The following is a 27615-nucleotide window of genomic DNA, read 5'->3' as shown; positions in this document are numbered from 1 at the left end:
CACACACACACGTGTATACACGTCCGCGCACACGTACACACACACGTGTACGCACACACACACACACACACGTGTATACACGTCCGCGCACACGTACACACACACACGTGTATACACGTCCGCGCACACGTACACACACGTACACGCACACGTGTACACACACGCACACGCATGCACACAACACACACACGTGTATACACGTCCGCGCACACGTACACACACACGTGTACACACACACACGTGTATACACGTCCGCGCACACGTACACACACACGTGTACGCACACACACACACACACACGTGTATACACGTCCGCGCACACGTACACACACACACGTGTATACACGTCCGCGCACACGTACACACACGTACACGCACACGTGTACACACACGCACACGCATGCACACACACACACACGTGTATACACGTCCGCGCACACGTACACACACACGTGTACACACACACACGTGTATACACGTCCGCGCACACGTACACACACACGTGTACGCACACACACACACACACACACGTGTATACACGTCCGCGCACACGTACACACACACACGTGTATACACGTCCGCGCACACGTACACACACGTACACGCACACGTGTACACACACGCACACGCATGCACACACACACACACGTGTATACACGTCCGCGCACACGTACACACACACGTGTACACACACACACACACGTACACACACACGTGTACGCACACACACACACACGTATATACACGTCCGCGCACACGTACACACACACGTGTACACACACACACGTGCACACACACGCACACACACACGTGTATACACGTCCGCGCACACGTACACACACACGTGTACACACACACACGTGTATACACGTCCGCGCACACGTACACAGACACGTGTACGCACACACACACGCGCACGTGTATACACGTACGCGCACACATACACACACGTGTACACACACACGTGTATACACATCCGCACACACGTACACACACACACGTGCACACACACGCACACACACACGTGTATACACGTCCGCGCACACGTACACACACACGTGTACACACACGTACACACACACGTACACACACACGTACACACACACATACACACACACGTGCACACACACGTGTACACACACGTACACACATACACACGTACACACACACATACACACGTACACACACACACACGTACACACACACGTACACACACACGTACACACACACGTACACACACACGTGCACACACACGTACACACACGTACACACACACGTACACACACACGTGCACACACACGTGTATACACACGTGCACACACACGTACACACACACGTACACACACACGTACACACACACATACACACACACGTGCACACACACGTACACACACACGTGCACACACACGTGCACACACACGTACACGCACACATACACACACACGTACACACACACGTACACACACACATACACACACACGTGCACACACACGTGCACACACACGTACACACACACGTACACACACACATACACACACACGTGCACACACACGTGTACACACACGTACACGCACGCGCACGTACGTACACGTGCACGCACACGTGCAAAGGCGCGTAGGCACGCATGCACACAGACACGGGCAAAGACTCTCCCCCGTGTAGCCTGTGACAGGCTGTAGGGGCAAGTGCTGTCCGCGGGCAAAGACAAAGATCCCCCGTGAAGCCTCTTAACAGGCTGTAGGGGCAAGTGCTGTCCGCAAAGCAAAGACAAAGCTCACCCGTGTAGCCTGTGACAGGCTGTAGGGGCAAGTGCTGTCCGCAAAGCAAAGACAAAGCTCACCCGTGTAGCCTGTGACAGGCTGTAGGGGCAAGTGCTGTTAGCGAGTAGCGAGTAGCACCTATGAAGGCTACCGGCGCTGTGGCACACGAGGGGGTGGGTGGCCAGCACCACCACGCCCGGCCGCCTTTGTCTCCCCAGTGGCGACGTTTACCACATCACACCGGGTACTCATTTGATGCCGAGTCGACCTAGGGGAGGCCCAGGACCGGTTCAGATAATCGTCCACCGGTGTCGACCGTGAGCGGGAATCGAACTCGGGTCGCCGGGTTCGTAGCGCAGCAGCGTAGCGCTAACCGCTGCACCACCGCTCCCCCCACAATACACACAAAGACAAAGATCCCCCGTATAGCCTGAACAGACTGTTGGGGCAAGTGCTGTTAGCGAGCACCTATGAAGGCCGGAACGGCACACGAGGGGATGGGTGGCCAGCACCACCACGCCCGGCCGCCTTTGTCTCCCCAGTGGCGATGTTTACACATCGCACAAGGTACTTATTTGAGGCTGAGTCGATCTAGGGGAGGCCCAGGACCAGTTAAAATAATCGTCACCGATGTTGGCGGTGAGCGGGAATCGAACTCGGGACGCCGGGTTCGTAGTGCAGCAGCGTAGCGCTAACCGCTGCACCACCGCTCCCCCCACAATGCACACACGTACGCACACACGTACACAGACACACGTGTACACGCACGTACGTAAGAGACACGTGGACGCACACAGACACACGCATGCACATAGACGTACGCACACACGCACACGTGTACACACACACGCATGCGTACAGACACACACGCGCACACACACGCACACAGACACACGCATGCACATAGATGTACGCACACACGCACACACGTGCATACGCATGCGTACAGAGACACACGCACACACACACGTGCACACACACACACGCATGCACATCGACGTACGCACACACGCACATACGTGCACACGCATGCGTACAGACACACACGCGCACACACACGTGCACACACACACACGCGCACACACACGTGCACACACCCACGCATGCGTACATAGACGTACGCACACACGCACACACGTGCACACGCATGCGTACAGACACACACACACACGTGCACACACCCACGCATGCGTACAGAGATACATGCACACACACACGTGCACACACACACATGCGTACAGAGACACACGTACACACACACGTGCACACACACACGCATGCGCACATAGACACATGCACACACACGTGCGCACACACACACACACACATGCGTACAGAGACACATGCACACACACACGTGCACACACACACGCATGCATGCGTACAGAGACACGCACACACATACACGCACACACACACACGTGCACACACACACATGCGTACAGAGACACACACGCACACACACACGCGTGCACACACACGCATGCGTACAGAGACACACACACACACACAAGTACTTACACACACGCACACACGCACACACACGCACACACACACGTGCACACACACACGCGCACACACACGTGCACACACACGCACGCACACACACACGCACACACACGCACACACACACGTGCACACACACACGCGCACACACACGTGCACACACACACGCACACACACACACGCACGCACACGTGCACACACACACACGCATGCATACAGAGACACGCACACACGTGCACACACACACGCATGCGCACAGAGACACATGCACACACACACGCATGCTTACAGAGACACACGCACACACGTGCACACACACACGCATGCGCACAGAGACACATGCACACACACACGTGCACACACGCACACACACGCACACACACACGTGCACACACACACGCATGCTTACAGAGACACATGCACACACACACGTGCACACACACACGCATGCGCACAGAGACACATGCACACACACACGTGCACACACGCACACACACGCACACACACACGTGCACACACACACGCATGCTTACAGAGACACATGCACACACACACGTGCACACACACACGCATGCGCACAGAGACACATGCACACACACACGTGCACACACGCACACACACGCACACACACACGTGCACACACACACGCATGCTTACAGAGACACACGCACACACACCAGTACTTACACACACGCGTGCACACACACGCACACACGCATGCTTACAGAGACACGCACACACACACGTGCACACACACACGCATGCTTACAGAGACACACGCGTACACGCACAAGTACTTACACACACGCGTGCACACACACCCACACACACACGCACGCGTAGACACACACGCACACACCCGTCTACCGTGACCCCCTCTCCTCCCCTACCCCCCTAGACCCCCTCTACCACTGACCCCATCTCCAAGCCGTCTGGCTGGAGACACTCGTTTCAAGAATTAAAAAACAAACAACGAGTTTGTTTAGAACTGCTTGTTGTTGTTGTTGTGATTAGTGTTTGTTGTTGTTGTTGTGATTAGTGTTTGTTGTTGTGTTTATTGTGTTGTTGTTGTTGTGTTTATTGTTGTTGTTGTTGTTGTGATTAGTGTTTGTTGTTGTTGTTGTGTTTATTGTTGTTGTTGTTGTGATTAGTGTTTGTTGTTGTTGTTGTGTTTATTGTTGTTGTTGTTGTGTTTATTGTTGTTGTTGTGATTAGTGTTTGTTGTTGTTGTTGTGTTTATTGCTGTTGTCCTTCCCCCCACATCGCCCCCCCCCCCCCCCCCCGTTGCATCGCTGCTTGTGCCCTTCCGTGCCTTGACCAAATGCTCTCGTAAGGTGTCAAATGAGCAAACAACAACAACAACAAACAAACATAATACTCCTCTCATTGGTTCTTTCGGTAAAGCCACGTAGAAGGGAAGTAATAAAATAATAAAAATAAAACATTATTAAATAATTCTCACGACGTTTCGGCCACAACGCAAGCAGCCGTCCTCAGGTGAAGAACAGGTCTCATTCAGACGCTGTCTTCCCGACAGACCTGTTCTTCACCTGAGGACGGCTGCTTGCGTTGTGGCCGAAACGTCGTGAGAATTATTTAATTATGTATTATTTTATTAAATCCCTTCTACGTGACTTTACCGAAAGAACCAAGAAGATGAATCCCTGCAGTCACGAAAGCTTTAAATCGAAACATAACTCATAATAAACGTTGTTGGGTCAGTTCGCGTTATTTATAAATGTGTCGGAACCCTCCACCAGCTATTATTAAAGTAAAAAAACCTATTATTATATTTTGCTTACTGGCAAAGGAAGTCTCATGATGTAAACATTGTTTTACTGTTTGGCCGTGTCGGGTGGTGGAGGGTTACGACACATTTATAAATAACGCGATCTGACCCAAAAACCTTTATTATCAACAATATTGCTCACGAAAGCCTGCTACGTGTTAAACAAATAACCAAACACCCAACAACAACGACAACCGCGACAACAACAACAACAACCACAACAACAACCACAACAACAACAACAACAACCACAACAACAACAACCACGACAACAACAACCACGACAACAACAACAACCACAACAACAACCACAACAACAACAACAACCACAACAACAACAACAACCACGACAACCACAACAACAACCACAACAACCACGACAACCACAACAACAACAACCACGACAACAACAACAACCACAACAACAACCACAACAACAACAACAACCACGACAACAACAACAACCACGACAACAACCACAACCACAACAACAACAACCACAACAACAACAACAACAACCACAACAACAACCACAACAACCACAACAACAACAACACAAATCGGCTCACCATGTGCTCATCCTGTGGCAGGGCAGCGTAACGCAAAGACAAAGTGAACAGCAGCGGCAACGACGACTTTCACTCCGTGTCCACACGGACTGTGGGACAGCCGACGTTTCAGGCGACTACCCTCCACGTGCGTGAGCGTGGGGGTCCTCACAAGGGACACACACGGACTGTGGGACAGCCGACGTTTCAGGCGACTACCCTCCACGTGCGTGAGCGTGGGGGACCTCACAAGGGACACACATGGACTGTGGGACAGCCGACGTTTCAGGCGACTACCCTCCACGTGCGTGAGCGTGGGGGTCCTCACAAGGGACACACGGACTGTGGGACAGCCGACGTTTCAGGCGACTACCCTCCACGTGCGTGAGCGTGGGGGTCCTCACAAGGGACACACGGACTGTGGGACAGCCGACGTTTCAGGCGACTACCCTCCACGTGCGTGAGCGTGGGGGTCCTCACAAGGGACACACGGACTGTGGGACAGCCGACGTTTCAGGTGACTACCCTACACGTGCGTGAGCGTGGGGGGGCTTCACGAGGGACACACGGACTGTGGGACAGGCGACGTTTCAGGCGACTACCCTCCACGTGCGTGAGCGTGGGGGGGCTCACGAGGGACACACACGGACTGTGGGACAGGCGACGTTTCAGGCGACTACCCTCCACGTGCGTGAGCGTGGGGGTCCTCACAAGGGACACACGGACTGTGGGACAGGCGACGTTTCAGGCGACTACCCTCCACGTGCGTGAGCGTGGGGGTCCTCACAAGGGACACACGGACTGTGGGACAGGCGACGTTTCAGGCGACTACCCTCCACGTGCGTGAGCGTGGGGGGGCTCACGAGGGACACACACGGACTGTGGGACAGCCGACGTTTCAGGCGACTACCCTCCACGTGCGTGAGCGTGGAGGGCTCACGAGGGACACACACGGACTGTGGGACAGCCGACGTTTCAGGCGACTACCCTCCACGTGCGTGAGCGTGGAGGGCTCACGAGGGACACACACGGACTGTGGGACAGCCGACGTTTCAGGCGACTACCCTCCACGTGCGTGAGCATGGGGGGGCTCACAAAGGACACACACGGACTGTGGGACAGCCGACGTTTCAGGCAACTACCCTACACGTGTGTGAGCGTGGGGGGCTTCACGAGGGACACACACGGACTGTGGGACAGGCGACGTTTCAGGCGACTACCCTCCACGTGCGTGAGCGTGGGGGGCCTCACGAGGGACACACATGGACTGTGGGACAGCCGACGTTTCAGGCGATGGCTCTTCTGCAGGGCATACAGAGAGGCCAGGGCGTCTATGGGTCTCGGCTGTGTGAGTCTATGAGTCTCTGTGTGTGTCTATGGGTCTCTGTGTGTGTCTATGAGTCTCTGTGTGAGTCTCTGTGTGAGTCTATGAGTCTCTGTGTGAGTCTCTGTGTGAGTCTATGGGTCTCTGTGTGTGTCTATGAGTCTCTGTGTGTGTCTATGAGTCTCTGTGTGTGTCTATGTGTCTCTGTGTGTGTCTATGAGTCTCTGTGTGAGTCTCTGTGTGTGTCTATGTGTCTCTGTGTGAGTCTATGAGTCTCTGTGTGTGTCTATGGGTCTCTGTGTGTCTATGGGTCTCTACATGACTTTATGGGTCTCTGTGTGAGTCTACGGGTCTCTGTGGGTGTCTATGGGTCTCTGTGTGAGTCTACGGGTCTCTGTGTGTGTCTATGGGTCTCTGTGTGTCTATGGGTCTCTACATGACTTTATGGGTCTCTGTGTGAGTCTACGGGTCTCTGTGTGAGTCTACGGGTCTCTGTGTGTGTCTATGGGTCTCTGTGTGTGTCTATGGGTCTCTGTGTGTGTCTACGGGTCTGTGTGTGTGTCTATGGGTCTCTGTGTGAGTCTACGGGTCTGTGTGTGTGTCTACGGGTCTGTGTGTGTCTATGGGTCTCTGTGTGTGTCTATGGTGCGAGCGGACATCCTGTACCTGATTCCCGACCACTTTTTTCTTCACCATCTGACTTGTGCGTGGCTGCGCACTGGGGGAGGGGGAAACACAACAACAACAAAATAATAATAATAATACGATGACGACGACGATGATGATGATGAAACAAATATTTACTACAAACATGAATAGGTCGTAAACCCTTTCCCGGCAATGAAACAGGAGTGGTCCGTTAGGATGTTCAAACACCGCATCGGCAAGTGCCCTCTAATTTCTCACTTTAACATCATGCTAATCTCTCACATTGACACCATGCTAATCTCTCACATTGACACCATGCTAATCTCTCACATTGACACCATGCTAATCTCTCACATTGACACCATGCTAATCTCTCACATTGACACCATGCTAATCTCTCACATTAACATCATGCTAATCTCTCACATTGACACCATGCTAATCTCTCACATTGACATCATGCTAATCTCTCACGTTAACGTCATGCTAATCTCTCACATTGACACCATGCTAATCTCTCACATTGACACCATGCTAATCTCTCACATTGACACCATGCTAATCTCTCACATTGACATCATGCTAATCTCTCACGTTAACGTCATGCTAATCTCTCACATTAACATCATGCTAATCTCTCACATTAACATCATGCTAATCTCTCACATTAACATCATGCTAATCTCTCACATTGACACCATGCTAATCTCTCACGTTAACGTCATGCTAATCTCTCACATTGACACCATGCTAATTTCTCACGTTAACGTCATGCTAATCTCTCACAATAACTCGTTGTGCGTGACAATTTCGTGAAAAAAAATGTCCAAAATTGTTCCACTTTTTAGGAAAAAAATAATTTCATATTTAATTTAAAATACCAATGTGATAAAAATGAAACTCTTACTCAAGAAAAAACAGAAATGAAGAATAAAATAAAACCGATGACACGCGTGTAAAGGATTTATAGTGAAAAACTTAGTTTTTACGGGTTAATTTTTTAAATCCTTTATATTAAGTTCACTTGCTTGCTTGCTTGCGCGCTTACGACCGTGCAAATCTTTCGGTCGTTTTTTAACCCACTTCCCGTGATCCAATCGATCTGACATTTTGCACACAGACTCGTTGTGCGTGACAATTTATTTTCGTGAAAAAAAAAATTCATATTTAATTTAAAATACCAATGTGATAAAAATGAAACCCTTACTCAAGAAAAAACAGAAATTAAGAATAAAATAAAACCGATGCCACGCGTTTAAAGGATTTACAGTGAAAAACTTTGGTTTTTTACGGGTTCATTTTTTTTGCACGCAATCCTGTTGCGCGCGCCTACTCACTTGGCGAAGCCGATGAAGTCTTCGTGGTTGGTGTTCATGTAGGCCAGCTCGATGTCGATCAGCAGCAGCACCTTGGAGGGAGAGCACAGGCAAAGGTAGAGGTTCCCACGCCGCGTGCGTAGCCCACGACGGTTGCGGGGGGCAAGTGCAAGTGCCGTTAGCGAGCGAGCAGCCAGCGCCTACGAATTGCCGGCGCTGTGACACACGAGGGGGGGAGGGGGGGGGGGGCAGCAACCACCCACTCCCGGCCGTCTTTGTCTTCCCCATTGGCGATGTCTACAAAGACAAAGGTCCCCACCCGTGTAGCCTTCACAGACTGTTGGGGCAAGTGCTGTTAGCGAGCGCCGATGAAGGTTGCCGGCGCTGCGGCACACGAGGGGGTGGGTGGCCAGCACCACGCCCGGCCGCCTTTGTCTCCCCGGTGGCGATGTTCGCGCACCGCACCAGACAGTAGCGGTAGTGGTGGTGGTGGTGGTTGTGGTGCTGCTGGTGGTGGTTGTGGTGGTTGTGGTGGTACTTGCGGTGGTTACGGTGGTGGTTGCGGTGGTTGCGGTGGTGGTTGTGGTGGTGGTTGTGGTGGTTGTGGTGGTGGTTGTGGTGGTTGCGATGATTGTTGCGGTGGTGGTGGTGGTTGTGGTGGTTGCGGTGGTGGTTGTGGTGGTTACGATGGTGGTTGTCGTAGTTGCGGTGGTTACGATGGTGGTTGTTGTGGTGGTTGTGGTGGTTGCTGCGGTGGTGGTGGTGGCGGTACCTGTTGCTTGGTGCGCCCCTCGCGATCGCGGACGTACGTCGTCACGATGCGCTCCGTCTCCTCGCGAAGGCGCGGATACTGGGCCAGCTGGGGGGGCACGGGGGGGGGGGCACGGGGGGGGGACACGCGGGGGGGGACACGGGGAGGGGGGGGGGACACGGGGGGGGGGGCACGGGGGGGGGGACACGGGGGGGGGCACACGGGGGGGGTGGACACGGGGAGGGGGGGGGCACGGGGGGGGGGTGGACACGGGGGGGGGGGTGGACACGGAGACACACGGAGAGACAGGTAAACGTTGGCTGTGCCATAGGGGGGAGGTGCTGGAGGTGCTGCTGGAGGTGCTGCTGGTGGTGCTGGTGGTGGTGCTGGTGTGGTGCCGTGGTGCTGGTGCTGGTGGTGCTGCTGCTGGTGGTGGTAGTGGTGCTGGTGGTGGGGCTGGTGGTGGTGGTGGTGGTGCTGGTGGTGATGGTGGTGATGGTGCTGCTGGTGTGGTGCCGTGGTGCTGGTGCTGGTGGTGCTGCTGCTGGTGGTGGTAGTGGTGCTGGTGGTGGGGCTGGTGGTGGTGGTGGTGGTGCTGGTGGTGCTCGTGGTGGTGGTGCTGGTGGTGCTGCTGGTGGTGGTGGTAGTGGTGGTGCTGGTGGTGGTGCTAGTGGTGCTGGTGGTGCTGGTGTGGTGCCGTGGTGGTGGTGGTGGTGCTGGTGGTGCTGGTGGTGCTGGTGGTGGTGGTGGTGGTGCTGGTGGTGGTGCTGGTGGTGCTGGTGGTGCTGGTGGTGGTGCTGGTGGTGCTGGTGGTGCTGGTGGTGCTGGTGGTGGTGGTGGTGGTGCTGGTGGTGGTGCTGGTGGTGGTGCTGGTGGTGCTGGTGGTGCTGGTGGTGCTGGTGTGGTGCCGTGGTGCTGGTGGTGGTGCTGGTGGTGCTGGTGGTGCTGGTGGTGGTGGTGCTGGTGGTGGTGCTGGTGGTGCTGGTGGTGCTGGTGGTGGTGGTGGTGCTGGTGGTGGTGCTAGTGGTGCTGGTGCTGGTGGTGGTGCTGGTGGTGGTGCTGGTGGTGGTGGTGCTGGTGGTGGTGCTGGTGGTGCTGGTGGTGCTGGTGGTGGTGCTGGTGGTGGTGCTGCTGGTGCTGGTGGTGCTGGTGGTGGTGCTGGTGGTGCCGCACCTTCTCGCTGCACTTGTGAATGACCCCGGTGAGTTCGCTGACCACCATGTCCACGCACTTGACGCACGGCTCGCGCAGCTTGGCGATCTGCTTCTTGACGATCGCCTCGAACGCCAGATCCGGCGTGAACAGCCCCGTCCTGCACCGCGCGGTGCCACGCGGGTGTGTGTACGTAGTGTAGCGTGGTGTGTGTGTGTACGTAGTGTGTGTGTGTGTGGTGTGTGTACGTAGTGTGTGTGTGCGGTGCCGCGTGTGTGCGTACGTAGTGTGTGTGTGTGTGGTGTGTGCGGTGCCACGCGTGTGTGTGGTGTGTGTGTGGTGTGTGTGTGGTGTGTGTGTGGTGTGTGTGCGGTGTGTGTGTGTGGTGTGTGCGGTGCCACGCGTGTGTGTGGTGTGTGTGTGGTGTGTGTGCGGTGTGTGTGTGTGTGGTGTGTGTGTGTGTGGTGTGTGGTGTGTGTGCGGTGTGTGTGCGGTGTGTGTGCGGTGTGGTGTGTGTGTGTGCGGTGTGTGTGCGGTGTGTGCGGTGTGTGCGGTGTGTGTGCGGTGTGTGTGTGATGTGTGTGGCGTGTGTGTGCGGTGTGTGTGCGGTGTGTGGTGCCATATGTACGGTGGAGAGCGGTGCGGTGTGTGGAGCGATGAGGTGTGTGGAGCGGTGCGTTGTGTGGAGCGGTGCGATTCATCGTGCGTTGCGAATGGAATTTAACGAAATTTTTACTCAAAATAACGATCGGCCCAAAAGTGAAGACAGAGAGAGAGAGAGACAGTGGGAGAGACAGTGGGAGGGAGACAGGGAGAGAGACAGATGGAGAGAGACAGGGAGAGACACAGGGAAAGAGACAGAGGGAGAGACACAGGGAGAGAGACAGTGGGAAACACAGGGAGAGAGACAGGAAGGGAGACACAGGGAGAGAGAGACAGGGTGAGTGAGCAGAAGCTCGCGTGAGACTCAGCAGCAGCAGCAGCAAGAGGAGCAACCTGTTGGTGACACAGCGATGCATGCGAGTGATCCCCCCTCACCCCGTTACGGTCAGCGGCACTGGCAATCGGTCGCTGGCGTCAGTGGCACACTCACGCTGCAGGCATCAGCGACACCGCTGTTAGTGGCACACTCACGCTGCAGGCATCAGCGACACCGCTGTTAGTGGCACACTCACGCTGCAGGCATCAGCGACACCGCTGTTAGTGGCACACTCACGCTGCAGGCATCACAGCGACACCGCTGTTAGTGGCACACTCACGCTGCAGGCGTCACAGCGACACCGCTGTTAGTGGCACACTCACGCTGCAGGCGTCACAGCGACACCGCTGTTAGTGGCACACTCACGCTGCAGGCGTCACAGCGACACCGCTGTTAGTGGCACACTCACGCTGCAGGCTTCACAGCGACACCGCTGTTAGTGGCACACTCACGCTGCAGGCGTCACAGCGACACCGCTGTTAGTGGCACACTCACGCTGCAGGCATCACAGTGACACCGCTGTTAGTGGCACACTCACGCTGCAGGCATCAGCGACACCGCTGTTAGTGGCACACTCACGCTGCAGGCTTCACAGTGACACCGCTGTTAGTGGCACACTCACGCTGCAGGCTTCACAGTGACACCGCTGTTAGTGGCACACTCACGCTGCAGGCTTCACAGCGACACCGCTGTTAGTGGCACACTCACGCTGCAGGCTTCACAGCGACACCGCTGTTAGTGGCACACTCACGCTGCAGGCATCAGCGACACCGCTGTTAGTGGCACACTCACGCTGCAGGCATCACAGTGACACCGCTGTTAGTGGCACACTCACGCTGCAGGCGTCACAGTGACACCGCTGTTAGTGGCACACTCACGCTGCAGGCGTCACAGTGACACCGCTGTTAGTGGCACACTCACGCTGCAGGCATCAGCGACACCGCTGTTAGTGGCACACTCACGCTGCAGGCGTCACAGTGACACCGCTGTTAGTGGCACACTCACGCTGCAGGCATCACAGTGACACCGCTGTTAGTGGCACACTCACGCTGCAGGCGTCACAGCGACACCGCTGTTAGTGGCACACTCACGCTGCAGGCATCAGCGACACCGCTGTTAGTGGCACACTCACGCTGCAGGCTTCACAGTGACACCGCTGTTAGTGGCACACTCACGCTGCAGGCATCAGCGACACCGCTGTTAGTGGCACACTCACGCTGCAGGCTTCACAGTGACACCGCTGTTAGTGGCACACTCACGCTGCAGGCATCAGTGACACCGCTGTTAGTGGCACACTCACGCTGCAGGCATCAGCGACACCGCTGTTAGTGGCACACTCACGCTGCAGGCATCAGCGACACCGCTGTTAGTGGCACACTCACGCTGCAGGCGTCACAGTGACACCGCTGTTAGTGGCACACTCACGCTGCAGGCATCAGCGACACCGCTGTTAGTGGCACACTCACGCTGCAGGCATCAGTGACACCGCTGTTAGTGGCACACTCACGCTGCAGGCATCAGTGACACCGCTGTTAGTGGCACACTCACGCTGCAGGCGTCACAGCGACACCGCTGTTAGTGGCACACTCACGCTGCAGGCGTCACAGTGACACCGCTGTTAGTGGCACACTCACGCTGCAGGCATCACAGCGACACCGCTGTTAGTGGCACACTCACGCTGCAGGCGTCACAGTGACACCGCTGTTAGTGGCACACTCACGCTGCAGGCATCAGCGACACCGCTGTTAGTGGCACACTCACGCTGCAGGCGTCACAGTGACACCGCTGTTAGTGGCACACTCACGCTGCAGGCGTCACAGTGACACCGCTGTTAGTGGCACACTCACGCTGCAGGCATCAGCGACACCGCTGTTAGTGGCACACTCACGCTGCAGGCATCAGTGACACCGCTGTTAGTGGCACACTCACGCTGCAGGCATCAGTGACACCGCTGTTAGTGGCACACTCACGCTGCAGGCGTCACAGCGACACCGCTGTTAGTGGCACACTCACGCTGCAGGCGTCACAGTGACACCGCTGTTAGTGGCACACTCACGCTGCAGGCATCACAGCGACACCGCTGTTAGTGGCACACTCACGCTGCAGGCGTCACAGTGACACCGCTGTTAGTGGCACACTCACGCTGCAGGCATCAGCGACACCGCTGTTAGTGGCACACTCACGCTGCAGGCGTCACAGTGACACCGCTGTTAGTGGCACACTCACGCTGCAGGCATCAGCGACACCGCTGTTAGTGGCACACTCACGCTGCAGGCGTCACAGTGACACCGCTGTTAGTGGCACACTCACGCTGCAGGCGTCACAGTGACACCGCTGTTAGTGGCACAACATCTGCAACATCGGCATCAGTGGCACGCGAACCCGACCACTGCTAATTATCGCGCGAATACTGTCATCAGTATCACAGCAACCCTCCCTTCATTAGTGACACACCACGTGGTGAGTGACTCACCACGTGGTGAGTGACACACACCACGTGGTGAGTGACACACACCACGTGGTGAGTGACACACCACGTGGTGAGTGACACACCACGTGGTGAGTGACACACACCACGTGGTGAGTGACACACACCACGTGGTGAGTGACACACCACGTGGTGAGTGACACACCACGTGGTGAGTGTCACACACCAACTCCATCATGGTGAGTGACACACCAAGGCAACCCTCCACCGTGGGCAGTGTGGCACGGCCACCATCAGTGGCACCCCCCTGACCTCACTAACGATGGCGACCGCCTCGGAGGTGACAAGTTCCGCTCGGTGGAGCAGGCACTGAGCGCCCGGCTCTCACCATCTCAGGGGGTGGACAACCCCTTCCTACAGCCACACGCGGGGCGAGCGAGCGAAGTGAGCGAGTGGGCGGGTGAGCGGGCGGGTGAGTGGGTGAAAAGGTGAGTGGGTGAGCGGGTGAGCGAGTGGGTGAGCGGGCGGGTGAGTGGGTGAGCGGGCGGGCGGGTGGGACAACGGATGAGTGAGCGGGTGAGCAAGTGAGCAATTAAGGGGGGTAAGTGTGCGAGTGAGTGGGTGGGTGGGTGAGTGAGTGAGTGGGTGGGTTAGTGGGTGAGTGGGTGAGTGTGTGAGTGAGTGTGAGTGGGTGAGTGTGCGAGTGAGTGGGTGAGTGATTGAGTGGGTCATTAAATGAGTGATTGGGTATGTGAGTGAGTAGGCAAGTGGGTGAATGAGTAGATGGGTGAGCGGGCTAATGTGTAGGTGAGTGTGTGAGCAGGTGAGCGAGCGGGTGAGTAAGTGAGTGAGCGGGTGAGTGAGCGAGCAAGTGAGTGGGTGGGTGAGTGGGTGAGCGGGTATGGTGGGGGAGTGGGTGAGCGAGTGGGTGAGCGGGTAAGGTGATCAAGTGGGTGAGCGTGTGAGCGGACGAGTGGAAAAAGTAATGAGTGAGCGGGTGAAACGGGTGAATAAGTGAGTGAGTGGGTGAGTGGGTGAGTGAGTGAGTGAGGGTGAGTGGGTGAGTGAGTGAGTGAGTGGGTGAGTGAGCGAGCGGGTGAGTGAGTGGGTGAGTGAGTGAGTGAGTGAGTGGGTGAGTGAGTGGGTGGGTGAGTGGGTGAGTGAGTGGGTGAGTGGGTGAGTGAGTGAGTGAGTGGGTGAGTGAGTGGGTGAGTGAGTGAGTGGGTGAGTGAGTGAGTGAGTGTGCCTTACAGCGACGCAACTTAACTCCACAGTTCCACTCAAATCGAACCAACTCTACAGGAGTTACCGTGACCCAGGGGGAGGGAAGGAGGGGGGGGGAGGGAGGGGAGGGAATGGGGGGGAAGGAGGGGAGGAGAGGGGAGGGAAGGAGGGAAGGAGGGAGGGGAGGGAGGGGAGGGAAGGAGGGAGGGGAGGGAGGGAGGGGAGGGAGGGGAGGGGAGGGGAGGGAGGGGAGGGGAGGGGAGGGAGGGGAGGGGAGGAGGGAGCGAGAGAGGGAGGGGAGGGGCGGGGTGAGGAGGGGAGGGAGGGAGGGGAGGGAGTTTAAATGAGGCGAACACCCGCTTTCTGATCCATAGCCGCGCAGTGGTCATGCCCGGTGCCTTTGACAATAAACGACCAAACGTCAAGCAAAAAACAAGGAGGGAGGGAGTGAGGGAAGAAGGGAGGGAGGGAGGGAGAGAGGCAAGGAGGGAGGTAGGGAGGCAGGGAGGGAGGGGAGGGAGGGAGGGAGGGCCTGCCTGATGCCGTGGATATTCTTGATGGCATAGCTGATCTCTCTGCGCAGATCTTTGTCTTCAAACTCCATCTGAGGAGCAACCGAGAGAGGAGAGGAAAGGAGAGAGGGAGGGTGACGGGGAGAGGGTGAGTGGGTGAGCGGGTGAGTCAGCGAGTGAGTGAGTGAGTGAGTAGGCGTGAGTGAATGAGTAAGTGGGTGAGCGAGAGAGTGAGCGGGGTGAGCGAGTGGGTGAGTCAGTGGGTGGGTGAGTGGGTGGGTGGGTGAGTGAGTGGGTGGATGAGTGGGTGGGTGGGTGGGTGAGTGAGTGGGTGAGCGAGAGAGTAAGCTGGTGAGCAAGTGGGTGAGTCAGTGGGTGGGTGGTGAGTGGGTGAGTGAGTGGGTGGGTGGGTGGATGAGTGGGTGAGTGGGTGGGTGGGTGACGGGGAGAGGGAGAGTGGGTGGATGAGGAGTCGTGAGTGAATGAGTAAGTGGGTGAGCGAGAGAGTGAGCGGGCGAGCGAGTGGGTGAGTCAGTGGGTGGGTGAGTGGGTGGGTGGGTGAGTGGGTGGGTGGGTGGGTGGGCGGGTGAGTCAGTGAGTGGGTGGGTGAGTGGGTGAGTGGGTGAGTGAGTGGGTGAGTGAATGAGTGGGTGAGTGAGTGGGTGAGTGAGCGAGCGGGTGAGTGAGTGGGTGAGTGAGTGAGTGAGTGAGTGAGTGAGTGAGTGGGTGAATGAGTGAGTGAGGGTGAGTGGGTGAGTGAGTGGGTGGGTGAGTGAGTGAGGGTGAGTGGGTGAGTGAGTGAGTGAGTGAGGGTCCCTTACAGTGACGCAACTTAACTCCACAGTTTCACTCAAGTAAATGAGTAAGTGGGTGAGCGAGAGAGTGAGCGGGTGAGCGAGTGGGTGAATGGGTGGGTGGTTGGATGAGTGGGTGGGTGAGTGGGGGGTGAGTGGGTGTGTGGGTGGGTGGGTGTGTGGGTGAGTGGATGGGTGTGTGGGTGAGTGGGTGGGTGGGTGGGTGAGTGGGGGGTGAGTGTGTGGGTGAGTGTGTGGGTGGGTGAGTGTGTGTGTGAGGAGTGGTAGTGTAGCGGTTAGCGCGCTGCGCTATGACCTGGCGACCCGGGTTCGATTCCCACTCACGGCCAACAGTAGGTCGACTCAGCCTGAAATGAGTACCCGGTGCAGTGTGTAAACATCGCCACTGGGGAGACAAAGGCGGTCAGGGGTGGTGCTGGCCACCCACCCCGTCGTGTGCCATTCCGGCCTTCATAGGTGCTCGCTAACAGCACTTGCCCCTACTGTCTGTTAAGGCTACACGGGGGGGTGGTGGCATCTTTGTCTTTGGTGTTGCGGTCACCTTGACGAGTACTCTTAAGTTTTTCCGGTAAAGTCACGTAGGTAGAAATAAATAAATAATAAATCAATCCTTTATAATAAAATAATAGACATTATAATAGAAATAAAATAATAATTCGCGACGTTTCGGAGGCAACACAAGTCTCCGTCATCAGGTGGGGACCGTCACAGCTAAAAAAAAAAACCTTGATGCAGTAAATGTTAGCTGTGACGGTCCCACCTGTGTTGCCTCCGAAACGTCGTGATTTATTATTTTATTTCCATTATTATTTCTATTATTTTATTATAATGTATTTTAAAAAAAAGAAAAAATGTATTTATTTCCACCTACGTGACTTTACCGAAAAAACCTACGACTATGAATCCTTGCAGCCACGAAAGCTTCACATCTAGAGTCACCTTGACGAGCTCGAAGGGGAAGCGTTCGTGGAAGACGCGGTTGATGCGGGCGCCCCCCGAGAGCTCGAAGGTGTCCACCTGGTCGCCCGATCCCTCGATACGCTTCTCAAAGTCCACCCCAAACTGCTGCACCATCCTGCACCGCGCGCGCGCACACGCACGCACGCACCGCACGCACCGCACGCACCACACGCATGCACACACACACACGCACCACACGCACCACACGCACCACACGCACGCACCACACACACCACACGCACCACACGCACCACACGCACCACACGCACGCACCACACACACCACACCACACAAACCAAACACACGCACCAAACCACACACACCACACACACCACACAAACCAAACACGCACCACACAAACCACACACACACGCACCACATGCACACACACACCACACACACACCACACACACACGCACACACACCACACACACCACACACACACCACACACACACCACACACACACACCACACGTCCATAAATGCGCGTGTAGTGTCACAGAATCAGTTGTGTAGCAGCATAGCGCTGGCTGCTGGCAAGAAAGGGGATCTGCACCTTACAGCAGCCGTGACGTCAGCAGGCCACGTGATACACCAGAGGGGGCTCTAGGGTGAAAGGTCACGGGAGGGGCACACCGAGAACCCGCTGGTAGCTTCTAGAAAAGGGTTAGGATCTAGAATTGTGGTTAGGTTAGGGGTTACGAGTTAGGGGTTAGGGGTTAGGGGTGTGGGTTGGGGGTTAGGGGTTGGGGGTTACGAGTAAGGGTTAGGGGTTAGGGTTGTGGGTTGGGGGTTAGGGTTGGGGGTTACGAGTTAGGGTTAGGGGTTAGGGGTTAGGGTTGGGGGTTACGAGTTAGGATTGGGGGTTAGGGTTGGGGGTTAGGGTTGGGGGTTGGGGGTTAGGGTTGGGGGTTGGGGGTTAGGGTTGGGGGTTGGGGGTTAGGGTTGGGGGTTACGAGTTAGGATTGGGGGTTAGGGTTGGGGGTTAGGGTTGGGGGTTGGGGGTTAGGGTTGGGGGTTAGGGGTTAGGGGTTAGGGTTGTGGGTTGGGGGTTAGGGTTGGGGGTTACGAGTTAGGATTGGGGGTTAGGGTTGGGGGTTAGGGTTGGGGGTTAGGGGTTAGGATTGGGGGTTAGGGTTGGGGGTTAGGGTTGGGGGTTAGGGTTGGGTGTTACGAGTTAGGATTGGGGGTTAGGGTTGGGGGTTAGGGTTGGGGGTTAGGGGTTAGGATTGGGGGTTAGGGTTGGGGGTTAGGGGTTAGGGGTTAGGGGTTAGGGTTGGGGGTTACGAGTTAGGATTGGGGGTTAGGGTTGGGGGTTAGGGTTGGGGGTTAGGGGTTAGGGGTTAGGGTTGGGGGTTACGAGTTAGGATTGGGGGTTAGGGTTGGGGGTTAGGGGTTAGGGGTTAGGGGTTAGGGTTGGGGGTTACGAGTTAGGGTTGGGAGTTAGGGTTGGGGCAGGGCTCACTGCAGCAGCGCCTTGGTCTTGCGCGTGGGGTCGTCGGGCGAGAAGTGCTTGTACTCCTCCGCCTCCTTCTCCAGCGCCAGCAGCTGGCTCTGCAGACGGTTCCTGAGCGCCGGCAGAGTGTCCCTGATGTGGTTCGTGAGTTGCTGCGCGCGGAAGGAGGGAGCCGGGGAGTGGGTGGGTGGGTGGGTGGAGTGAGTGGACGGTTGAGTGAGTGGACGGTTGAGTGAGTGAGTGAATGGTTGAGTGAGTGGGTAAGTAGATGGGTGGGTGGTTGAGTGAGTGAGTGAGTGCATGGACGTTTGAGTGAGTGGACGGTTGAGTGAGTGAGTGGATGGTTGAGTGAGTGGGTAAGTAGATGGGTGGGTGGGTGGGAGTGAGTGGACGGTTGAGTGAGTGAGTGAATGGTTGAGTGAGTGGGTAAGTAGATGGGTGAGTGAGTGGGTGAGTGAGTGAGTGAGTGGGTGATTGGACGGTTGAGTGAGTGGACGGTTGAGTGAGTGGACGGTTGAGTGAGTGGACGGTTGAGTGAGTGGACGGTTGAGTGAGTGGACGGTTGAGTGAGTGAGTGGATGGTGGAGTGGGTAAGTAGATGGGTGGGTGGGTGCATGAGTTAGTGGATGGGTGGGTGAGTAGATGAGTGAATTCATAAGTAGGTAAGTGGATGGTTGAGTGAGTGGATTGTTGAGTGGGTGGGCGAGTGAGTGTGTGTGTGAGTAAGATGATAGTTGAGTGAGTGAGTGGATGAGTAAGTGCGTGGATGAGTGGGTAGATGGGTGAACAGATGAGTTAGTGAGTAGATGAGTGAATAGATGAGTTAGTGAGTAGATGAGTGAATAGATGAGTGAGTTAGTGGGTGGGTGATTGGGTGAGTGAGTGAGTTGGTGGGTGAGTAAGTGGATGGTTGAGTGAGTGAGTGGATGAGTAAGTGCGTGGATGGGTGAGTATATGACTGAGTGGGAGAGTCGGTGAGTGGGTTCGTAAGTAGGTGACTAAGTGGATGGTTGAGTGGGTGAGTGGGTGAGTGAGTGAGTAAGTTAGTGGGTGGGTGGCTAGGTGGATGTGTGGGTGGCTAGCTGGGTGGGTGGCTGGGTGGATGGGTGGGTGGCTGGGTGGCTGGGTGGGTGGGTGGCTGGGTGGGTGGGTGGCTGGGTGGGTGGCTGGGTGGCTGGGTGGGTGGGTGAGTGAGTGAGTGAGTGAGCGGGTGGGTGGGAGGGTGGATGGGTGAGTGGGTGGGTGAGTGGGTGGGTGAGTGAGTGAGTGGGTGGGTGGGTGGGTGAGTGAGTGAGTAGGTCGGTGGGTGGCTGGCTGGGTGGGTGGCTGGCTGGGTGGGTGGGTGGGTGGTTGGCTAGCTGGGTGGGTGAGTGGCTGGGTGGCTGGGTGGGTGGGTGGCTGGCTGGGTGGGTGGGTGGCTGAGTGGGTGTGTGGGTGGGTGGCTGGGTGGCTGGCTGGCTGGCTGGTTGGCTGAGTGGGTGGCTGGGTGGGTGGGTGGGTGGGTGGCTGGCTGACTGGTTGGGTGGGTGGCTGGGTGTGTGGGGCTCAGGAGGGGGCACCTGATTGAGCACGCGCTGCAGGTAGGGGGTACCCATCCTCTCCGCCATGTGCCTGTAGGAGGGGTGGCTGAGTGGGTGGGTGGGTGAGTGGGTGGGTGGGTGTATGGTTGGGTGGGGTGGGTGGGTGGCTGGGTGGGTGGATGGTTGGGTGGGTGGGTGGGTGGATAGGTGGGTGGTTGGGTGGGTGGGTGAGTGAGTGAGTGGGTGGGTGGGTGGGTGGATGGGTGGGTGGGTGAGTGGGTGGGTGGGTGGATGGGTGGGTGGGTGGGTGTCTGGGTGGGTGGGTGGCTGGCTGGCTGGGTGGTTGGGTGGGTGTCTGGGTGGGTAGCTGGGTGGGTGAGTGGCTGGCTGGGTGGCTGGGTGGCTGGGTGAGTGGCTGGGTGGCTGGCTGGCTGGCTGGGTGGGTGGATGGGTGAGTGGGTGGGTGGCTGAGTGGCTGGCTGGCTGGGTGGGTGGCTGGCTGGCTGGGTGGTTCGCTGGCTGGCTAGGTGGGTGTGTGGCTAGGTGGGTGTGTGGCTAGGTGGGTGGGTGTGTGGGGCTCAGGAGGGGGCACCTGATTGAGCACGCGCTGCAGGTAGGGGGTGCCCATCCTCTCCGCCATGTGCCTGTAGGAGGGGTGGCTCAGGAAGAACTTGCGCTCCGCCCCCAGCGCCGCCTGGATGTCCTTCCTGCCATCGATGTCCTTCTGGCTGCGGTTCACCACCCCCACGTAGCCTGGGGGGTGGGGGGGGTGGGGGGGGGTGGGCCCGGGGGGGGGGGGGTAGGGGGGGCACGGGGAGGGGGAGATGGAGGAGGAGACTGTGATGAGTCTATGGTCTCCGTGAGTCTGTGGGTCTCTGTGCGAGTCTGTGGGTCTCTGTGTGAGTCTGTGGGTCTCTCTGTGATGACTCTACGGGTCTCTATGTGAGTCTATGCATCTCTGTGCGAGTCTGTGGGTCTCTGTGTGAGTCTGTGGGTCTCTCTGTGATGACTCTACGGGTCTCTATGTGAGTCTATGCATCTCTGTGCGAGTCTGTGGGTCTCTGTTTGAGTCTGTGGGTCTCTCTGTGATGACTCTACGGGTCTCTATGTGAGTCTATGGGTCTCTATGTGAGTCTGTGGGTCTCTGTGTGAGTCTATGGGTCTCTCTGTGTGATGACTCTATGTGAGTCTATGGTCTCTATGTGAGTCTATGGGTCTCTGTGTAAGTCTATGGGTCTCTGTGTGAGTCTGTGGGTCTCTGTGTGAGTCTGTGGGTATCTGTGTGATGACTCTATGGGTCTCTGTGTGAGTCTATGGATCTCTGTGCGAGTCTGTGGGTCTCTGTGTGAGTCTGTGGGTCTCTGTGTGATGACTCTATGGGTCTCTGTGTGAGTCTATGGATCTCTGTGCGAGTCTATGGGTCTCTGTGTGAGTCTGTGGGTCTCTCTGTGATGACTCTACGGGTCTCTATGTGAGTCTATGGGTCTCTGTGTGAGTCTGTGGGTCTCTGTGTGAGTCTATGGGTCTCTGTGCGAGTCTGTGGGTCTCTGTAAGTCTGTGGGTCTCTGTGTAAGTCTGTGGGTCTCTGTGTAAGGCTATGGGTCTCTGCATGAGTCTATGGGTCTCCGTGAGTCTATGGGTCTCTACGTGAGTCTATGGGTCTCTGCATGAGTCTGTGGGTCTCTGTGTGAGTCTATGGGTCTGTGTGTAAGTCTATGGGTCTCTATGTAAGTCTATGGGCCTCTGTGCGAGTCTATGGGTCTCTGCGTGAGTCTGTGAGTCTCTGTGCGAGTCTGTGGGTCTCTGTGCGAGTCTATGGGTCTGTGTGTAAGTCTGTGGGTCTCTATGTAAGTCTATGGGCCTCTGTGCGAGTCTATGGGTCTCTGTGCGAGTCTGTGGGTCTCTGTGCGAGTCTATGGGTCTGTGTGTAAGTCTGTGGGTCTCTATGTAAGTATATGGGTCTCTGCGTGAGTCTATGGGTCTCTGCGTGAGTCTATGGGTCTCTGTGTCAGTCTGTGGGTCTCTGTGTGAGTCTGTGGGTCTCTGTGTGATGACTCTATGGGTCTCTATGTGAGTATATGGGTCTCTGTGTGGTGAGTCTGTGGGTCTCTGTGTGAGTCTATGGGTCTCTGCGTGAGTCTATGGGTCTCTGCGCGAGTCTGTGGATCTCTGTGCGAGTCTACGAGACCCCGGTGTAATCTCTGCGGTTGGAGCTGAAACCCGGACCGGAGCCCAGACTCTCACCAGCGGGGCCGGCTCCGCGACCTCTGACCTCTGAGCAACCCGGGCCCTCTCTGCCCCCCGACAAAACATTTTTTATTTTTTAAGTTTAACGCTCAGAAACTATCATCTCGGGGGACACCACCTCACTGCCATCTGCGAGCCGCAGAGTAAACAGACGCTGTCTTTCCGACAGACCCGTTCTTCACCTGAGGACGGCTGCTTGCGTTGTGGCCGAAACGTCGTGAGAATTGTATTTTATTTTGTTTTATATTTTTATTATTTTATTATTTCCCTTCCACGTGACGACTTTACCGAAAGAACCAAGAAGAGTAAACAGAGCGTCGACGCGGCACCGACGATGGCGTGCGTGCGCGCGGGTAAGGCCGACGAGGTGGTGGTGGTGGAGGTGGTGGTGGTGGTGGAGGTGGTGGTGGTGGAGGTGGTGGTGGTGGTGGAGGTGGTGGTGGTGGTGGAGGTGGTGGAGGTGGTGGTGGTGGTGGTGGTGGTGGTGATGGAGGTGGTGGTGGTGGAGAAGGTGTTGGTGGTGGTGGTGGAGGTGGTGGTGGAGGTGGTGGTGGTGGTGGTGGTGGTGGGGGGGGTAGAGGCGCCCCACTCACCTCGTCGCAGCGGCAGGAGTTTGTTTTCGAGGACCTCGCGAGCGTCCGTGCCCTCGTCCATGAGGTCCAGCTTGGTGATGACACCGATGGTGCGAAGGCCTGCGGCACGGCAACGGGCGGCACGGCAACGGGTGTCACGGCAACGGGCGGCACGGCAACGGGCGGCACGGCAACGGGCGGCACGGCAACGGGCGGCACGGCAACGGGGTCAACCGCGGTTCACGAATGAGCGGCCATCTGGCACGCGCTTGACCCACACACCCCTTCACCTCCTCCACCACCGCCGCCATCGCCACCAACAACAACAACAACCGCCATTCGCCGCTAAGTGGCGGTGACGTCACCACGTCGCCTGTGCCAGGCTGTGTGCACGTTGAGGCCATGTGAAGTGTCGAACGCCCGCTGGCTAGGAGGTCACGGGGCAGACCCAGCAGGTGCAACGGGTCGACTGACAGATCACCATCACCACAATCAACAACAACAACAACAACAACCGCCATTCGCCGCTAAGTGGCGGCAACATCACCACGTCGCCTGTGCCAGGCTGTGTGCACGTTGAGGCCACGTGAAGTGTCGAACGCCCGCTGGCAGGAGGTCACGGGGCAGACCCAGCAGGTACAACAGGTCGACTGACAGATCACCACCATCAACAACAACAACAACAACCGCAATTTGCCACTAAGTGGCGGCAACGTCACCACGTCGCTTGTGCCAGGCTGTGTGCAAGTTGAGGCCACGTGACGTGTCACCACCACCACCATCCCTGTTACCTCCCCCAACTCTCCCCTCTCCCTGCCCTCTCCACTCTCTTCCCAGCGCTCCCTCCCTCCCTCTCCCCTCTCGCTCCGTGCGTGCCTCTCACCCTGCGGGTCCACCTCCTTGGCCATCTTGAGGGCGTCCGAGTTGGCCAGGTCGGTGTTGGCGGGCGACACGGCAAGCACCAGGCAGTTCTCCTGCGTGATGAACTGCAGCAGCATGTCGCGGATCTGGGCCTCGATGTCCACCGGCTGGTCCCCCACCGGCACCTTGGTGAGGCCCGGCAGGTCAATCAGGGTCAGGTTGAGCACTGGACGGTCGGGGCGGCGGGGAGAGGGGGGGGGGGGGAGGGGGGGGGAGGGGGGAGAGGGGGAGGGAGAGGGGGGGAGAGGGGGGGGGGAGAGGGGGAGGTTGAGGGAGGGAGTCGGTGAATGGGTGGGTGAGTGAGTTGGTGAGTGGGTGGGTGGGTGCATGCGTGAGTGGATGAGTGAGTGAATGGGTGAGTGAATGGGTGAGTGAGTGGGTGGGTAAGTGGGTGGGTGTGTGCGTGGGTGGATGAGTGAGTGGGTGAGTGGGTGGGCGTGTGCGTGAGTGTGTGGGTGAGTGAGTGGGTATGTGGGAGAGTGGGTGAGTGGGTGGGTGGGTGAGTGGGTGGGTGAATGTGTGAGTGGGTGAGTGGGTGAGTGAGTGGGTATGTGGGAGAGTGGGTAAGTGGGTGGGTGGGTGAGTGGGTGGGTGAATGTATGAGTGGGTGAGTGAGTGGGTATGTGGGAGAGTGGGTAAGTGGGTGAGTGAGTGGGAGAGTGGGTGAGTGGGTGGGTGAATGTGTGAGTGGGTGAGTGGGTGGGTGAGTGGATGGGTGAGTGGATGTGTGTCTGAGTAGATAAGTGAGTGGTTGAGCGAGTGGATGGGTGGGTGAGCGCATGGATGAGCGGGTGGGTGAGCGGGTGGGCGAGTGGGTGGGTGAGTGGTTGAGCGAGTGGATGGGTGGGTGAGCGCATGGGTGAGCGGGTGGGTGGGCGAGTGGGTGGGTGAGTGAGTGAGTGGTTGAGCGAGTGGATGGGTGGGTGAGCGGGTGGATGAGCGGGTTGGTGAGTGGGTGGGCGAGTGGATGGGTGGGTGAGCGAGTGGGCGGGTGGGTGGGTGAGCGAGTGGTTGAGCGAGTGGGTGGGTGAGCACGTGGGTGAGCGGGTGGTTGAGCAAGTGGATGGGTGGGTGGGTGGGTGAGCGGGTGGGCGAGTGGTTGAGCGAGTGGGCGGGTGGTTGAGCGCGTGGGCGGGCGGGCGAGGTCACCGTTGGGCGAGGAGACGCGCAGGTTGATGGGCACGTTGGAGATGTCTTTGTTAAGTGGGTGAGTGGATGGGTGAGTGGATGGGTGAGTGGTTGAGCGAGTGGATGGGTGGGTGAGTACATGGTTGAGCGGGTGGTTGAGCAAGTGGATGGGTGGGTGGGTGAGCGGGTGGGCGAGTGGTTGAGCAAGTGGGTGGGTGAGCGCGTGGGTGGGTGGGTGAGCGAGTGGTTGAGCTGGTGGGCGGGCGAGGTCACCGTTGGGCGAGGAAACGCGCAGGTTGATGGGCACGTTGGAGATGCCCTTGTTGGAGCCCGTGATCCTCTCCGTCTCCGCCTCGATCTCCTGACGCACCTCGTCAAAGTCGGTGAACACACGCCCCTTGATGTGTAGGAACTCGGCATACTCTGCACGGACGGACGGGGGGGGGGCACGGGGGGGGGGGACACGGGAGAGACACGGGGGGGGGGGCACGGGGGACATGGGAGAGACACAGGAGAGACACGGGGGTGAGGGGGACAAGTAGGTGGACACAAGGGGACATGGTGGGGGGGGGGGAACATGGAAGAGACACGGGGGGGGGGGGGAGGGGGACACGTAGCGTACACAGGAGACAAGGGAGATAGAGGATTATTACGCACAGGTGAACACGCGTGTGCGTGGCCCGTGTTCGAGCGTACACGCGTGTGCGTGGCCCGTGTTCGAGCGTTGCGCGCGTGCGCGAAGGGAGATGGAACAGATGGGGATCGTCTGCGGCGGTGATCCACCAAGCCTGGCTGCAGCCTGCACGTGCAGCTGTGCAAGAGGCACGGCTGCCTCTGCACCAGCACCAGAGGTCGCAACCGGGTACCCGATACCCGTACCCTACCCGATACCCGGCTACCCGTACACGGCCGGGTACGGGTACCCGTTTGCGACCCTGGTGCGGCCAGGTACGGGTACGGGTAGGCCGTGAGTCACTGGTGAGTCACCGTGTGTCACTCATTTCCCAACGTCTTGTCTCTTCTCACAATTCAAGTTCCTAGAATCAACCCACCCGCGCCTGCAACGTGGCTTCATCCCAGAGGTCGCAATCAGGTACCCGATACCCGTACCCTACCCGTACCCGGCCGGGTACGGGTAGGGTACGGGTACGGCCGGGTACGGGTACCCGTTTGCGACCCTGGTGCGGCCGGGTACGGGTACGGGTAAGGAATCATAACCCGTTTGCGACCTCTGCACCAGTACCTGTGTCGGACGTGCACAGCTGAAGAATCAGCGGTCTCCGCGTCACGATGCCAGATCCCCTCGGCAGGAAATCCCTAGAGACACACACGCGCGCGGACACAGACGCATTGATCAAGTGCTCCGAGTGTGTAGCGGCACTCATTGGTGAAGGCCGGCACGGCTACAAAAAGCTCTTTTTTAAATCCTTTATATTAAGTTCGCTTGCTTGCTTGCTTAGGACCGTGCAAATCTTTCGGTCGTTTTTTAACCCACTTCCCGTGATCCAATCGAGCTGACATTTTGCACACAGACTCGTTGTGCGTGACAATTAATTTTCGTGAAATTTTTTTCCCAAAATTTTACACATTTTAGGACAAAAAAATTATAATTAATTACCAATTGCTTAATGGTGCAATGCAATCATCTGACCCATAGGTGGCAGCCATCTCAAGCCAGAGGACGAGAGGACTCTAGCCGCCACGCATATAAAGGATTTATAGTGAAAAACTTTGTTTTTACGGGTTATACTTATATTTTACACGCTTTTTATTAAGTCACGATGTCTGTTGTTGTTGTATCCTCAAATCTTGTAACTCAATTTTTACCCACTTCCCAATGTGGCATCGACTGCAAACTCGGTATACTTGTGTCATACTGATGACAAAACTATATTCTATCATAAAATTTTAAAAAAATAATTTTAACATGTTTTTACATGTTATGTTTCGGCTTGGGTCTAATTGTCCACGCTCAACTCACGTTGGCTGTAAATCACCACGGCCCCTCACGTTGTGGCAAGCTTCGGGGCCACTTCCTGGAGTCGTGGAGTTCTGCCAT

General features: G+C 56.9%; 1 protein-coding gene across 1 annotated transcript in view; it reads right to left on the bottom strand.

Moving 5' to 3' along the window:
• Positions 1–27615, bottom strand: part of LOC144952605 (dynamin-1-like) — a 53193-nt gene that overhangs the window by 22111 nt on the left and 3467 nt on the right. Inside the window, 13 exon segments of the mRNA XM_078883095.1 lie at positions 5625–5636; positions 7594–7645; positions 8913–8983; positions 9664–9750; positions 10816–10954; positions 15962–16029; positions 17692–17827; positions 19178–19320; positions 21281–21441; positions 23529–23627; positions 24391–24594; positions 25830–25979; positions 26800–26873. Coding sequence (XP_078739221.1) covers positions 5625–5636; positions 7594–7645; positions 8913–8983; positions 9664–9750; positions 10816–10954; positions 15962–16029; positions 17692–17827; positions 19178–19320; positions 21281–21441; positions 23529–23627; positions 24391–24594; positions 25830–25979; positions 26800–26873 — 1396 coding nt within the window.

The sequence above is a fragment of the Lampetra fluviatilis genome, chromosome 68 (genome assembly GCF_964198595.1).
Source record: "Lampetra fluviatilis chromosome 68, kcLamFluv1.1, whole genome shotgun sequence".
Lineage (NCBI taxonomy): Eukaryota > Metazoa > Chordata > Hyperoartia > Petromyzontiformes > Petromyzontidae > Lampetra > Lampetra fluviatilis.
Note: the sequence above shows the minus strand (reverse complement) of the source record. Positions and strands in the feature narration are given on the sequence as shown.